Source organism: Stenella coeruleoalba (assembly GCF_951394435.1).
Source record: "Stenella coeruleoalba genome assembly, chromosome: 12".
Lineage (NCBI taxonomy): Eukaryota > Metazoa > Chordata > Mammalia > Artiodactyla > Delphinidae > Stenella > Stenella coeruleoalba.
This window is the reverse complement of record NC_137158.1, coordinates 49,532,570-49,547,144: the sequence shown is the minus strand read 5'-3', so window position 1 is coordinate 49,547,144 and position 14,575 is coordinate 49,532,570. Positions and strand designations below refer to the sequence as shown.

The window sequence follows — 14,575 nt, the reverse complement described above, 5'->3', positions numbered from 1 at the left end:
GCATTTCAGTATTAATTTTACATATATATGTTAATTCTTTCATTAGATTACTTTTTATTTTTAAAGAACAAAGATTATCAAAAGGATTCTTCCATAAACCTAGTACTTTCTAGAAACTTCCTACTAAGAAATGTTTTTGGCAATTTAATTTTTGAGAACTTATAACTTTATAAAAACATTTATTCACCAGTTTTCATAAAAATATTGTCACTTTTCCTTCTGTAATCCTGTTTATAATTATCATTATATTTAATTTTAGGCACATCTATGTAAAAGTTAAATCTACCGTTTGTTAAATGTTATTTTAAAAACAGAAATTCAAGCAGTCAAATAAATTGGGGACTTCCTTGTACTTTGGTGGAGGGTGGGGAGATATCTCCAACCAAAACCAGGTTTTAAAAAAATTACTTGATTCTAAAGATTGTATCTTGAAACAAAAAATTTACAAATTGTCAAAGAAAGATACAGAGATACAAGCTTTGAAAAAGGAAAAGGTAAGAATTAAGTTTGCAAGCAAACTTGCATGAAGTACAAGGGAGTCGCTTCAGGACTGGCTGGCCACAGAAGAAAACACAGCAAGTATTTAAACAGAAAAGCTGCACAGAATTACTAAGGTTGCTAAGTTTACATTAGACTGTTCATAATGAGAAAACAGCAACTTTATCACAATCACGGTAATCCCAAAGATCATGCTATGTCTTCAGGTAGGCAAGGTAGAGAGTCTAGATTTACAGGACATATTCAAGGTTTTATTATTTGGAGACCAGAACCAGTCCCCTTTATTTTTGCTTTCTATGAGGATACAAAGCGTTGTGTTTCCAACTGTAGAATATGTGCTTATGGAAAGGAAATCAGGGCAAAGTCTCAGATTTTGCTTCTACAAAATGCACGTTTTTACTTATTGAACATTCTGTACTCCTTCCTTACCATGAATACACATGGTTAGTTTTAACGGTTTTACGTGGTTAAAACCGTTAGTTGGTTTAATTTAGTTGGTATGTCTCTTCAAATACCTTCTCTGTGAATTTTTTTTACTTGTTTTAGCCCAAATATGAGCATTCCCGCATGTTTTTCATCCTACCTAACACAGGCTGGCACCCTTTAATATGTATCGCATAATCAACCACCCATGCTAGCTTCTTGTTTAACAAGTCATTAAAGGCAGGCTTCACTCATAATAAATCTGTTTTATAAGAAAAATAGATAATAAGAAAGCAATCTTAAAATAAGCTACATAAAGGTAAACAAATAAACAGAACAGTCCCTTTAAAAGATTTAAACACAATATAGATGAGTCAAACTTGAAGGCTTTAGAAAAAAAATCATTTTTAAGTCCATATGCTAAATTTTGAATGTTTCCACTACAGGATATAGGTTAAATGCTCAAACTGGTTTGATATCAAAATTAAAGAGTGCCAGAATAGCATTAGGTTTATAACCTCCTTTCATCACCACTCTAACATGCATTTAGAAGCAGATTTTATTGCTTTTCTAGAATACTTTGTAATATTAATTTCAACATTTCTAAATATTTTGTGGTTACAAGAAATAATTCCATTCTTAAAACACAGTAGTTGAAATAGTCATTCCAAAAGAGATGATCATAAAGCGACTGACCTTAATTCCCAGGGATTCAAACTCTTCAGCCTATCTACAAGTTGCAGTTTGAAACAAAAATTACCCTTCCATTATTAAAAACAAAAATCATTGTTTTCTTTTTCAGTCCTTCTAAACTTTGTTGCCCTGCTTGCATATGATGCACTCTTCTGGGCGTAGAATTTCATAGCAGTTATTAAAAAAAAAAAACAAGCCATACAGTTGGCTTTATCAAACAATAATTTCCCATTAACAGAAACTTTGGGTGTATGACTCATTTTACACAAAACAAATAATGATCGTTAAAATGAATACTTAAATGAAAACTGTAATAAGGATTTTTAATTTTATTTTTTATTTTCTCACACAGTCTAACACCTGAAAACAACTACATTATGGGCACCTTCCTGAAAGGTGTCAGCTGTTTCCTTTTTTTTAAAGACAACAAGCAGAAACAGAGCTCAAATCACGTTTCCAGAGAAAGGTGAGGGATATAGGATAAGGCTGCTACAAACTAGCTTTCACAAGTGGGAAATGGGAAGTCAGTCAACTCTTTCCTCTCTGATAACCCTTTATTTGCAGAGCAACAGGGGAATTACGAACACATTTTGTAAAATAATGCTGTCTTGAAGACAATCTCTGGTGGACCAAGTCCTTACTTCCCTCGAAGTGGTCAAATCCAAGACTTAATTTCAACAGTGTTGAAACTTATTACTTGAAGCTATGGCAGCACAAAACTGTCTTCTTTAAATGGAAAATATGACCAACTTGCATGAGATAAATTAATTTTGAAAGTGGGAGTGGGTGGGGGAGCTACACAACTTTTTTTTTTTTTTTTAAAGGGGGTTGAGGATGAACACGAAGACTCCCTAAGCAACCACAAAACCATTATAAAGTCTCCGGATGTAAAGGGATGTTCGACCGGACAGCCCAAAAGCTGAGCTCAAAAGCTCTCCAAATCACAGCTCCTCACCGAGGGACTTTTGGGTTAACGGCTACCGAGCACTGGGGGAATCCCTGCCTTGGGTTAAAGGAGGATAACTGGAGAAAAGACGCACGTCATAACAATCTGGCAATTCTCTGCAAGACCCTGTCCTTCTTGGCCCTCCTCCGGGCGGGCCCCGCACGGCCAGGCGCAGGTCCGAGGGGACGGCGGGGAGGTCCCGCATCAGCCCAGGCGCCTCCCCCAGCAATTCGAGACCAACCGCCCCTGGGACCCGGGCCCGAGGCCGGAGCGGGATAAGCTCCCCAACCCCGTGCCCCGCCCGCCGCCTCCCGCCCTTGGCCTCCGCAGCGGGTCTGGCCACCCTCCCCGCCGCCACCCACACCCGCCTCGCGCCTCCGGGCCCCGCTACCTCCCAGCCCCCGGCCGGGCCCCTGCGAGGCTGCGCTTCCCGTAAACTCCCCTCCCGGCGCTGCCCCCTCCCCGCCTCGGCCCCGCCCCCGCGGGACCCTGAGCCGCTCGTGATTGGCCCGGCCGCGCCATCACTCTCGGGCCGCGTCACCGCCCTCGTTTCCGACCGCCTCGAGACCGGCAGTGGTGTTAGTGCTTGAGGAGCCGCGGTGGAGGGCGTCTTGCTTCCCCGCTCGCTCCTGCTCGCCCGCAGGTCGGCGCGCTAGCCCAGCTGAGCGGCTACCAGCGCTGCGGGGCGGCCGGGCTGCACGCGCACCCGCCCACTGGGAAGCGGAGACACAGCTAGTTCGAGCTTCGGGATGAGGAGCGGGCGAAGTTGACTAGCCCCCCCCACCCACGCTGCGCCTCTGCGGCGCAGAGGTGCGCTGCCCTCTCCAGGAGGTGCCCGCGCACGGCTCTGCTCCAGGTGTGCACGGGACAGCCCGCCCCCGAGACCTGCAAACTTCACCCCAAGTCCAAAGTGTGAGCTCCGAGGGCGGTGCCGGGAGCCGGACTCCGTGTAGGGAGAGCTGTCCTGGCGGCTCTCGCGGCCGTCGGAGGGCGGAGACCGGTGGAAACTTTATCACCATCATCGTAGTTACTACGGTTTACTGTTGTTCTCCCCGCAGGGGCTGCAGCGAGAGCTCTGTCGCGCCTGTTTATTTGCCAGAGGAGCCGCCCCGGGGAGAAGACTCGGAGGGGAGTTGTCTCCCCAAGGGATACCTGCAACTCAGGCGGGGGGTTTGGGCGGCCTGGATGCGCAGAACCCAGCCCCGCAGCCGCTGACGCCGGGCGGCGGCGAAGTTTGGCTGCTGAGCGGCGCGGCGCAAGGCCACTGGACAGCGGGCAGCCAGGCGGCAGCGGGAGCGATGCCGGTTGGGGGCCTGTTGCCGCTCTTCAGTAGTCCCGCGGGCAGCGGCCTGGGCGGCGGCCTGGGTGGGGGGCTCGGCGGTGGCAGGAAGGGGTCCGGCCCCGCCGCCTTCCGCCTGACGGAGAAGTTCGTGCTGCTGTTGGTGTTCAGCGCCTTCATCACGCTCTGCTTCGGGGCGATCTTCTTCCTGCCGGACTCTTCCAAGCTGCTCAGCGGGGTCCTGTTCCACTCCAGCCCCGCCCTGCAGCCGCCCGCCGACCGCAAGCCCGGGCCCGGGGCGCGCACCGAGGACGCGGCAGATGGGCGAGCCCGGCGCGGCGAGGAGGGCGCGCCCGGGGACCCCGCGGCCGCCCTGGAGGACAACTTGGCCAGGATCCGTGAAAACCACGAGCGGGCTCTGAGGGAAGCCAAGGAGACCCTGCAGAAGCTGCCCGAGGAGATCCAAAGAGACATCCTGATGGAGAAGGAGAAGGTGGCCCAGGACCAGCTGAGTAACAGGGTGGGGTTCAAGATGCTGCCTCCAGTGGACTTAGCACCACTCGTTGGGGCGATTGACGGGGAGCCTGCCGACGCCGCCATCCGCGAGAAAAGGGAGAAGATCAAAGAGGTGAGTGCACCCGGCTAGAAATCCCTGCGGACTCGCAGTGTTTTTCTGGGAGAAACGACAAACCTTTGAAACTCTTTAAGACTGTAACATTACAGTGTGGGGAGACATGGTTTTCCACTTACACCAGGTGCAGTATCAAAGGCTCTTTCGTTTCCATTTCAGTGTCAGAGTAGATGGGGCCAATTATTATCTGAGGTTGAATCCCGTTGTTCTTAACTTGCATGCTCCGGTGAGCATAAGCCACACAAGGTAGGTATTAAATACATGGGCAGGTGCTGTGCAAACCTCCTCTTTCACTGCCTGATCCATGGTTAATCGTCCCTGAGAGCAGTGACAGTGAAGGTTCCAAACAGCCCTCTAATGAGGCTTGGACGTGGCTTTGAAATGAAGCTTGCATGTAAACGCAAAGTATCAATCACACATGATAGAAATGTTCTAACAGCAAGCCAGCACACCCCGCGTTGGGTCAGGTGGCCCCATTCTGCCAGGTGGCATCCTGTGTGTACTTACAGCCTATAAAGGTGAAACTCGAGAACTTCCTATCATAGGGAGCACACTGTTGTTTACTTTTCAAAAAATGGAAAATGTAAAAGGCCAGCCTACTGCCTCTTGCATTTCGGGTGTAGTCAGAAAAACAGTACTCCATGTGATGCAACAGGTTTTCCTCCACAGCAGCACAATGATGACAAACTTAATCTAGGACAAACATGGACTTTGATAAGTCTTTCATAATTTCTTTCCTGTGTTTTTCAGTTAGAACTTGTAACATGTGGTTAGTTCATGCCTAGCTTAAAGCTGAAGAGGACCTTCCAAATCCTTTCGGACTGTCATTTTAAAGATGAAAGTTGAAGGGTCCAGAGCCCGAGAACCAGTTAGTGATTGAGTCAGGACTTGAAGCCCGGACTTCCTCTTGTCACCAGGCTCTCTGTGGACATGCCTCCTTTTACAGCTACTCTCCCCTGTGAAACTATGCCAGCCTGTTTTTTTACACAATCCAAGAGCTGCAGGAACCATTATTAAAAGCATTTCATCTCAAATCTTGATTCCAATTTCTAAAATACATTATGAATGGAAGTAATATATTTGTCATTTTTTAAGGTTCACAGAGTCTCTGTGAAAATAAATTTTGTGTTTTGACATTGGGCAGGTAATCAGGAAAGGAAGCTTCCTGATTCCCCCCCAATTTTCAGAGACAATTTTGAGGTTGTGAATAGGTACCTAGCTTAAGTGGCTCCAGAATGGAGGCAGCTTGATTGTTGTAGGATTTCTGATTTTAGTATAAAGACCAGATGAATTTGGTTAAGCTGTAATTGAGCAAGTTTAAGTGGCTTTGGGTGCCTTTCAGTTTACCCTAGGCAGAATGCCTTGATTCATCCCTCCTGTGCAAGTAGCTTCCTTCCACAGCCCATCAGCCTTTCTGCTTTGAGACCCTTCCTCAGGCATAGAACCCTCCTAGACTTGAGCGGGGGCGGGGGGGGGGGTTGGATTTTACTCCCTGTGACAACTTCTGTCTAGCAGTTTCTGTTCTCCAAGAAATCCTGTCAGTGCTGCAAAACCAGGAAGGTGGAAAAAAGTCTCTGCTTTCACCAACCATCTCCCTCTCCTCTTCATCTCTCAGCCTCCTTGAAAATAGCCAACCAAAACCCATAGATAATTTAGCCCCAAATTTGTATCTGCTTATGTTTCTCTTAAGTTTGAAGCAGTGTAATTCACACGTTTCATTCCTCTAAATTCCTATGCGCTGCCAGTTAGTGCAGATCACAGGAAATTGTCCCAGGAAATTATTTTAAATACTAAAGATGCATGGATGTGAAAAAGCTATCAGTGCTGACCAGTAGTGATTAAAAGTGCATCTAGAGCAGAAGCACTAAGACAGTAGCAGTCAATTCAGGACAGCATATTAACAGTTAGTGATTAGAAGCACTAAGACAGTAGCAGTCAATTCAGGACAGCATATTAACAGTTAGTGATGCATATCTGTCCTTATTAGATCCATGTTATCTATGTCTCTAGATCAGAAGGTCTTAATGAACCACATAAAGGAAATTTATGTAGTCTCCTATGTCCATGTGGTGCTAACATCTTCGCACCTAGATGTTTTGAAACTGCCCAGTCTTGGCATAAAGTGGTTGAACTAAATGGGTTCTTTAAAATTTCTTGTTGCGGTGAGAACCCAGGGGGCAGGGAAGCCAGCATGATTAGCTTCAGTATTTAGTCAAAGGCTAACGGGAAGGAATGGATTATGGATTTTCATCAGATTAGTTCAGGCAGATGTGTTCCTTTGTAAACCAAAAAAAAAAAAAAAAGTTACTCATGTTATTCTAAAAGTACACTGTAAATGTTCAGTTTTAGAGAGGAAAGAGTGGTTGCCCGCTGTGAATAAGGCTCTGGACTTTACACATCTAGATTCAGTTCAGGTACCACCATGTATGCCCTGTCATGGACCAACGGATCTTTGCCTTGATCTTGATTTTTATCGTTCCTGTATTTTCTAGTTCTCTTCATATACTTGGGTTCTCTGTCACACCTGAAAGTACTAACAGTTTTATGGGTAGAATTTAGAAGGTATAAGCAAGTCTCACATGTTGGGAGCTTGGACTGTAATATCTGAGCCAAACTTTCACTTTGTAAATTTGGTTTAAAGACAGCCAGTGCTATTTTTATATTGCCAACACAGCTGTGTTACTGGTACCCTGGTAAATTTTTAACAAATTTGTGCTAAGGGGAAACACTTTCTCATTTCAAATAGGGTATTTATTGCCTAGCACCCTTCACATAAAGGTGCTACGTACTTCCCAGTTCTGATCTCTGATGGGTGGTAAACATTTGATGTAAAACTTAAAGCCGAAATGAAGACAGCCCCCCACCCCATGAAAACTTTGTAGATAAATTAACTCTGGGATTTCCCTGAAATTTACAGCACACACATAGTGCATATTCTCATGAGATTGATCTTTTAAAAATTGTGCTCAAGTGGTCCTTAACTTTAAAAAGCACTGGTAGACAAACGAAGTACAGAAGTTAAAGACCACCATGGAATTTTTAGAAAAGTAGTCCATTTTTCCTTCCACCCCAACTCTTTTTTAAAATCAGGAAGCTTTTGCGGGGAGTCACTACAAAGAGCCTGCACTGTCCTTTAGGATTAGAGCCCTAATTATCAAATTATCAGTGGGATTCCTCCCTTCTCAGACTGGAACTCCTACCAGTCTAAGTGGGGTGGGGGTGGGGAGGCTGACAGCCAGCTTTGGGCCTATCAGGTAAGGTTTTCGGACCAGTTAGCTGTAGGGTCACAGTTGTCTTCTCTAGGTTTCTCCAAACAGGCTTTAGTTTTTAATTCCAGAACTATTTATAATAAAAAGTTGAAAGAAAATTTTCATATTGATGGCTAATGGTGAATATATATTTTTATGCCTTACACTAGCCTTAGGTTGTTCTAGAGTCTATAATTTATGTTAACTATTGACGATTAACCCTTTTATTAAAGGTCAGACATAGGAATAATCTACCTTGACCTATTAAAACAAGACATTTTTTATTTGAAACTTAACTTATTTGTGTGGGTAGTAGTGTGGAAAATAATATTTGCAAAATAAGACCACAGTTTGAAGACCTGAGTCTGAAGGAGCTTAGATGTCCTTGGGTTACCTTGCCTGTTCTGCTCACCCTGTTCTGAAACACACTGGACATTGAACATGGGCAAATGCAAGATTTCCCCACTCTTTGGACCTTTCCCAGAGCAGGTAGGTCATGGAGTGTTTGTAAGAGGCTTCTCTCTTTAACAAGTAAATAAATAAATTAAGGTGTCAACAGTGTATGTATTAGAGTAGATGCTGACTGTTGAACATTAATATACAAAAGCAGGAGAAGATTGTTAATGGATAATCAGTTATGCTCAACTTAATTTTCTGTAAGCTATTGATAATTTGTCTGGGAGGAGTATTCTGTCTTCCTCATATTGGGTAACTTAACATTCTTAACATTCATATAAAGGAACTCTATATAGGACCTAGAGCCTAGTTTAGGCTGTGGAAAAGAGGTTAAAAAAATGCATTTTTGAGTAAATGCATCTGCATCTCTTAGGTGAGCTAATAATTAAACCACTTTGAGAAATTTATGCTAATGTTTCACATGTGTGAAAAGTGTCTCTGGATGAGATCTGAATTTGTTGGGCTTCAGCAGCTTAGTTAACATATTTGTATTAAATTATTTAATAAGCTATGGTAATACAAATTCTTTATTAGAGAGCGTTTAAAGCATGTGTCTCAAGGTCAGAGGGGAGGAAACCCAACAGATCAGTGTGAGGGCTGAACATACATGGGTAGATCAGCACTGCACTGGACCCTGCTTATACCTCATAACCCAGTAGAGAACCTGTGGCCTTTTAAGTTCTTTATAACCTGCAAAACCACAAAAATGTATGTGTTTGTCAAAGGTAAGTTTTGGTTGGTCAAAATGGGAGCAGCCCCCCTGTGGGCTCCAGGGATACTGTGACATGCCTTTTCCCCAAGTAGGCAAAAATGATACAGGAGAAGCCAATGTTTGGTAGTTCAAGGAAGAGATTCTTTCTTTGGGGAAACTAAGTCTTGACTTTTCCCTCAGTGTTCTTTGTCTAGCACCTTGTTTAGTGTTAAATAATTGAACAACCTCTAGTCCCCCACCCTTTACTACTAAATATGTTTAAAGGTCCTTTACACAAAGTCTGCAAAATTTTTTTTCTGTTACCAAAAATATGCCTTAAAAATTATAACTCTGATTTTTAAAAGTAAACATATGCTCTAAGCCGTAAAATATTGTATCTGAATGAGACTTTAGAGATAGCTACAATAGAGGCAACTGAGATGCAAAGATTGTTCTGGAAATCACTTTGCTAGTTAGTGGTAGAGTTGAGAATAGAAGCCCAGTCCTGGATGGAATGTTGCTCATTATCCTGACATGGCTTGTCTCCTAAGTAAAATGCCAGAGAGGTGTATAAATTGACTGCCTGTATTCATTATTTGCAGACACTAATGTCAAGTGAGTACAAAACATGTACAGTCCTGCAGTATTATAACTTTGACCTCGTATTAGTTAAGTTACATTAACTATAGTAATTAAAAAACACAAAACTTACTAGGGGCATAATTCAGAAGGCCTCTTTTTAAAACCACCCAGGGAAAATTTGATGACATCTTTTTCTCCTTATAAAGATATCTGCAGGAAACAGAGGCATTAGTAATCGTTCAATTGGTCATTCTTTACAAAGAGAGATGGGGGAGAAATAGGGAGAAAAAAAGAGAAAAGGTGTGGGCCAACGTCGAGGAGCTCTTTTAAACTATAAATGTACATGCTCTTTGGACATTGTGCAATGCATAACAGAAGAATGGAAAGCTAATCTGAAGGAGTATGTGTTTTTAAAAGTAGACATACATTTAATGATATCACTTATCTGTGGAATCCATGATATATGACAAACTAACGAATATAACAAAAATGAAGCAGACTCACAGATATAGAGAGCAAACTGGTGGTTACCAGTGGGGAGAGGGAAAGCGGAGGGGGGCAATATAGGGATAGGGGAATAAGAGGTACAAACTATTAGGTGTAAAATAAGCTGCAAGGGGATGTTGTATAACATGGGAATATAGCCAGTATTTTATAATAACAATAAATGGAGTATAACCTTTAATCACTGTACTATACATCTATAACTTATATAATATTGTACAGCAACTACACTTACATTTAAAAAAAAAAGCAGGCATACATTTAAAAATCACACCAATCTGTGGTCTCTTCATTATAGGAGCACATAGTTCTCTTCACCCAAGTAGGTCCTGGAGATTCTCTGGATGATTTTTACCTGCCCCTGCTCCATTCATTTGCAACAACATGGTGTTGTGAGAAGGGCTAGTTTTGGGAGTCAGTTGATTTGGGTCTGAATCTGGCCTCTTCCATTTACTAGCTTTGTGACCTTAAGCAAATTGCTTAATCTGTCAGAGCTTCAGTTTTGTCATTTGTAAAATGGAGGTAGTAAATGTACCCACTTTGTTGGATTGGAAAGTTTAAATGTGATCATCCTCACAGAGCACTTAGAATGGTATCAGGTATGCAGGGAGTGTATAATAAATGTTGCTTGCTGTTCCTACTGTTATTAATCACTACGTAAAGCCATCAAACGGAGACTACATTGTTTCAGCTACTGTTTAATACATGAGGGAAGTGAGTAAGCATGTTTCAAAAAGTTATCAAAAACAGTTTAAATTAGGTTTGCTTAAAGGGATACATTTCCAGTTCAGGATGATCATTCCAGACAGCTATGATTTTACTGTGCTACTGTCAACTCTGATTTTCTCACATTCCTGCCAAATTCGAAAAAACTTTTGCTATCCTTAAAATTACATACTTTTCCAGCTTCTGTAGTTCAAAATATGTGTTAAAGAATTAGTCTCTTTCTCACAGTCAGATGTGCTTGTTCCTGAAGTACCATCTTCTCAGAATGATCACAGTTCTTGAGTTACTTCCTTAAGCATTGAAATTGTTCCCCAAAATAGAGAAAAAGAGGGATTAAGTAAAATGCATTTTAACCTGTTTTGTCTTTGGAGGAATGTTTTTAAGAAGTGAGAAGAAAATTATTTTAGATTTGGCAAAAATTTATGTAATTGTGGTCAGTTCTATAATCAGAGCTCAGTCTGTCACCTGGTAGTCAAAATTCACATAAATCAGCTGTACTTCGTAACTCACAGATTTTGGCCTTTTTTGAGAGCTTTGAAATTAGATTTATTAAGGTATCAGGCCCAGAAGGACCTCAGAGATGCTTAACCCCGGTACTCATTTTACATATGAGAAACGGGGCCCTGTGAGCTGTGACTTCCTGAGATTCCCCCAGTGCACTAACTACAGAGCTGGAAACTGCCTCTTAGCTCTCAGGCCCCTGTGAGATGCCTGTGACATCTTGTCTCTAATGAGAACATACGCTTTGGAGGCTGGCTGGCCTGGCCCTCCCTCCTCCTCAGCCCTGTAGCAGGCCAGCAGCAAGAAGCCCACTGAGACCGTCCTAGAAGGAAAGCAACCCTGGCTAGTTCCTTTGCTCTGCAGAATGCAGCAGCACTGCCCCCCCCCCCCCCAACCCCACACACTGAGTCCTGATAAAGACTTCTGTGATCATTAGGTACTTGAAAGAAAACCAAATGAGATTAAGGCTTAAGAGCATTGAAAAGTCGCAGCCCTCATTCCTGTCATGAATACTCTGGCAGTTGCTTTAGGTACATTAGAGCCCAGCAGAGCTGCAGATAATCCAGAACAGAGATAATGAAATTAAAAAGCCCATGTAGCCTTTGTTACTTAGTTGACTTTCGTAACTAAAACGCTGCCTCACTTCCTTTTTACTGCCAGTCCATTTGTCTCCCTCGCTCTTAAGCTTATCAAAGGCCCAGTCCCTCATTTGCTCCTGTACTTTCTGGTCACTGTTGTTCTACATCCTTTCATACAGTGACACGCAGGTCATATTATATTAACTTTGATTTGTTAATATTATTAACATTTATATTAACTTTTTATTTTTATATTAAGTATTATATAAATACTTTTTTATGTATTTATATATGTGGGTCTCCCATTAGATTGTCCTGTCTCCAGTGCCTAGTGTGAAGGTGCTTAGTATGAGAGAAGGACTGGAAGTGAGGGGATAAAAACCTGGTGAAGGGTGCCGAGCTCTGCAGGGGTGGCTTAATAATACAGCGCACTATGCACTAAGACAATCTTTGTTGCAACACTTGCCTAGGCCAGGAGTTTATGAGAAAAGGTGCAGTAATAATGATGTACATGGGCCTGTGAATGATTGTGGTTGAGACATGAACTTGGGCCATCCAAAGACCATGAGCTATTGCTGGAATCTTCATATCTGCCAATGGAAAGATCTTTTTTGGGGGCCCAGCTGTGTGGCTTGAGGGATCTTAGTTCCCTGACCAGGGATCGAACCCCCCCCCCCGCTGCAGTGGAAGCTTGGAGTCCTAACCACCGGACCGCCAGGGAGGTCCTGGAAAGGTCTTTTCAAAGTCCCATGAAGAGCACTTGATTCTCCTAAGGGACAAGAGGGTCCAGAGATAGGAGTCCAGGGCTCATGGTCTACACTGGGGGTGGCCACGTCCAGCTTCCCTGAGCTGATGTTTGAGCCATGATTGACTCTAGTTCCTCTTTCACAAGAATACGTGCTGCAACTACTAATAGTGTTTAGTAGTTGTGTTTCCTCACTGTATGTCTGTCTGTTTGGGCACAAAGCAAAAGGACAGACCTGTGGAATGATGAAGGTAGCACGGGGTGTATACCTAGTCTCAAAGTCTCATTCCCAGCTGCCTGAAATTTCACCATCAGTGCCTCCCTTTTGTTGATGTATTGCTTCTTAAAGGCTGCTATTAAAACAATATCACTAAACTTGCCCAGCAGAAATTATTATACTTTGAGATTTATCTTAACGAGGGTGAGAATGGGTTTGTAAAAGAAGCAAGTATCTTTCACTGTGTTATTTCATTATAAAGTAACACTTGCTCAGGAAAGAACATTTTGAAAGTACACAGGAGTAGAAAAAAGAAAAAAAAAATCCTTCACAGTTCAATCACTGTCACAAGCAGTGTCTACACTTCCTGCCCCAACATATAGGTTATTTTTTCCCCCAGTTATAACCACACTATGTATACATGTTTCTTTTTCATTTTCTTTTAGTGTAATTTTATGATAGCATAGTATATGAAATAGAAGCATCATAGTTTATTTAACCATGCCCTTGGACCTGAACATATAGATTTTTTCCAGTTTTTTTATTTTAAAATGCTGAAATAAACACCTTTGTCCATTAAGATTCCAGCTCATTTTTCATTGCTGCCCCCAACCCCATGAGTAGGATTTCCCCTTAAATTCCTAGTAGAGGAAATGAATAAGTCAAAGGATCGTAGTACATTTTGAGGGATGACTTTCCAAAAACAATGTATACTTCCACCTGTAATGTAGTGAACCTAGTCTTGACTCTATATATTTCATGGGTGATGAAACAGTATCTTATATATTTAATTTTCCTTTCTTTAAGCAGCATTTCCTCCTGGGTTGGGTGACTAGTTGGATTTCCTCACTGTGAGTTGTATAGGACAAGGAGGCTTTTAAAGAAGCAGGATTGGGACGAAGGCAGAGCTTGGAGACTAAGAAGTGGGTGTCAGAGAAGATGGATCTGTCAGGCACATGGCTCCTGAAGGGGGCAAAGTCCTGAAAGGCAGTGGACAGCGTTGTCTACTAAACACAGCAGCAAAATTTGCCTCTTCCCTGGGCTGGACCCCTAGGATTATAAGTGCCCTTTATTGATAGGAGTACCTACCAAGCATGTTGGAACAGCCTGCCTTCCCTCAGCCAAGATGCAGCCCACCAGCTTCCAGCAGCTCATCTTCATTGTTATCGTTGGGTTTTTGCATCACATATTTGAGGAAGATGTTGGCCTCTCTGAAGATCTGGGAAAGGAGGGATGGAATCTTCTTTTTTAGAATTCATCAGGATGGCTTCCTAATATTTTAAGATCATAGTTGAAGCTCAGAAATGGTCCAAATAGAATTTCAGAAGTGGTTTGTTTTTTTTTTTTCGTGGTGCCAGAAAATGGCAAGTCTGACAAAGCTGAATTCTTAAAGAAGAAAAATTAACCAAAAGGAAATTGTCAATAAGATTTCAAAGCAATATACATGTTGACGTTTGAAGGGGCAGGCTGGTCTTATATATTAGAGGCCTTTGGTGTCTTAAATAGGATAAATGTGCATTTTGTCTAAGGTATTTGATTTTAGAATAAAAGAAAAGCATGATTTATTTATGAAGTTTAGGCTTTTTTTTTTTTTTTGGCTAACTCCAAATAAACGTGTTTTTAGTCATGCTTTTTTGAGGTAGTGAGGAGCTGCACATTTCAAAATGTATTTATATTCTGACCTTGGTTAGTTCATAAAAGTCTGCCAAATGCCAGAACTGTTTAAATTTGGCTTTGAGACTGTGTTAACATGGTGAATAATGGTTGACATAAATGTACTATATTATTTTTATAAATTGTGGTTTGAGATGATAGTCATTTTAGAATATTTAGGATGCTGTTCTCTGAGACATGTTA

At 42.4% G+C, this 14,575-nt stretch overlaps 1 protein-coding gene across 3 annotated transcripts in view; it reads left to right on the top strand.

Annotated features, from left to right (window-relative positions):
- The first annotated feature begins 3,297 nt into the window (after positions 1-3,297).
- The window catches only part of MAN1A1 (mannosidase alpha class 1A member 1), a 175,013-nt gene continuing 163,735 nt past the window's right edge, over positions 3,298-14,575 (top strand). For 2 of the 3 annotated variants that reach the window (XM_079939505.1, XM_079939504.1), the window contains exon 1: positions 3,722-4,467. In XM_079939505.1, the coding sequence (XP_079795631.1) occupies positions 3,859-4,467 (609 nt within the window). In that variant the 5' untranslated portion in view covers positions 3,722-3,858. Of the gene's footprint in view, positions 3,417-3,618; positions 4,468-14,575 lie in introns of those variants that run through there. The other variant, XM_079939506.1, reaches the window with a different exon arrangement.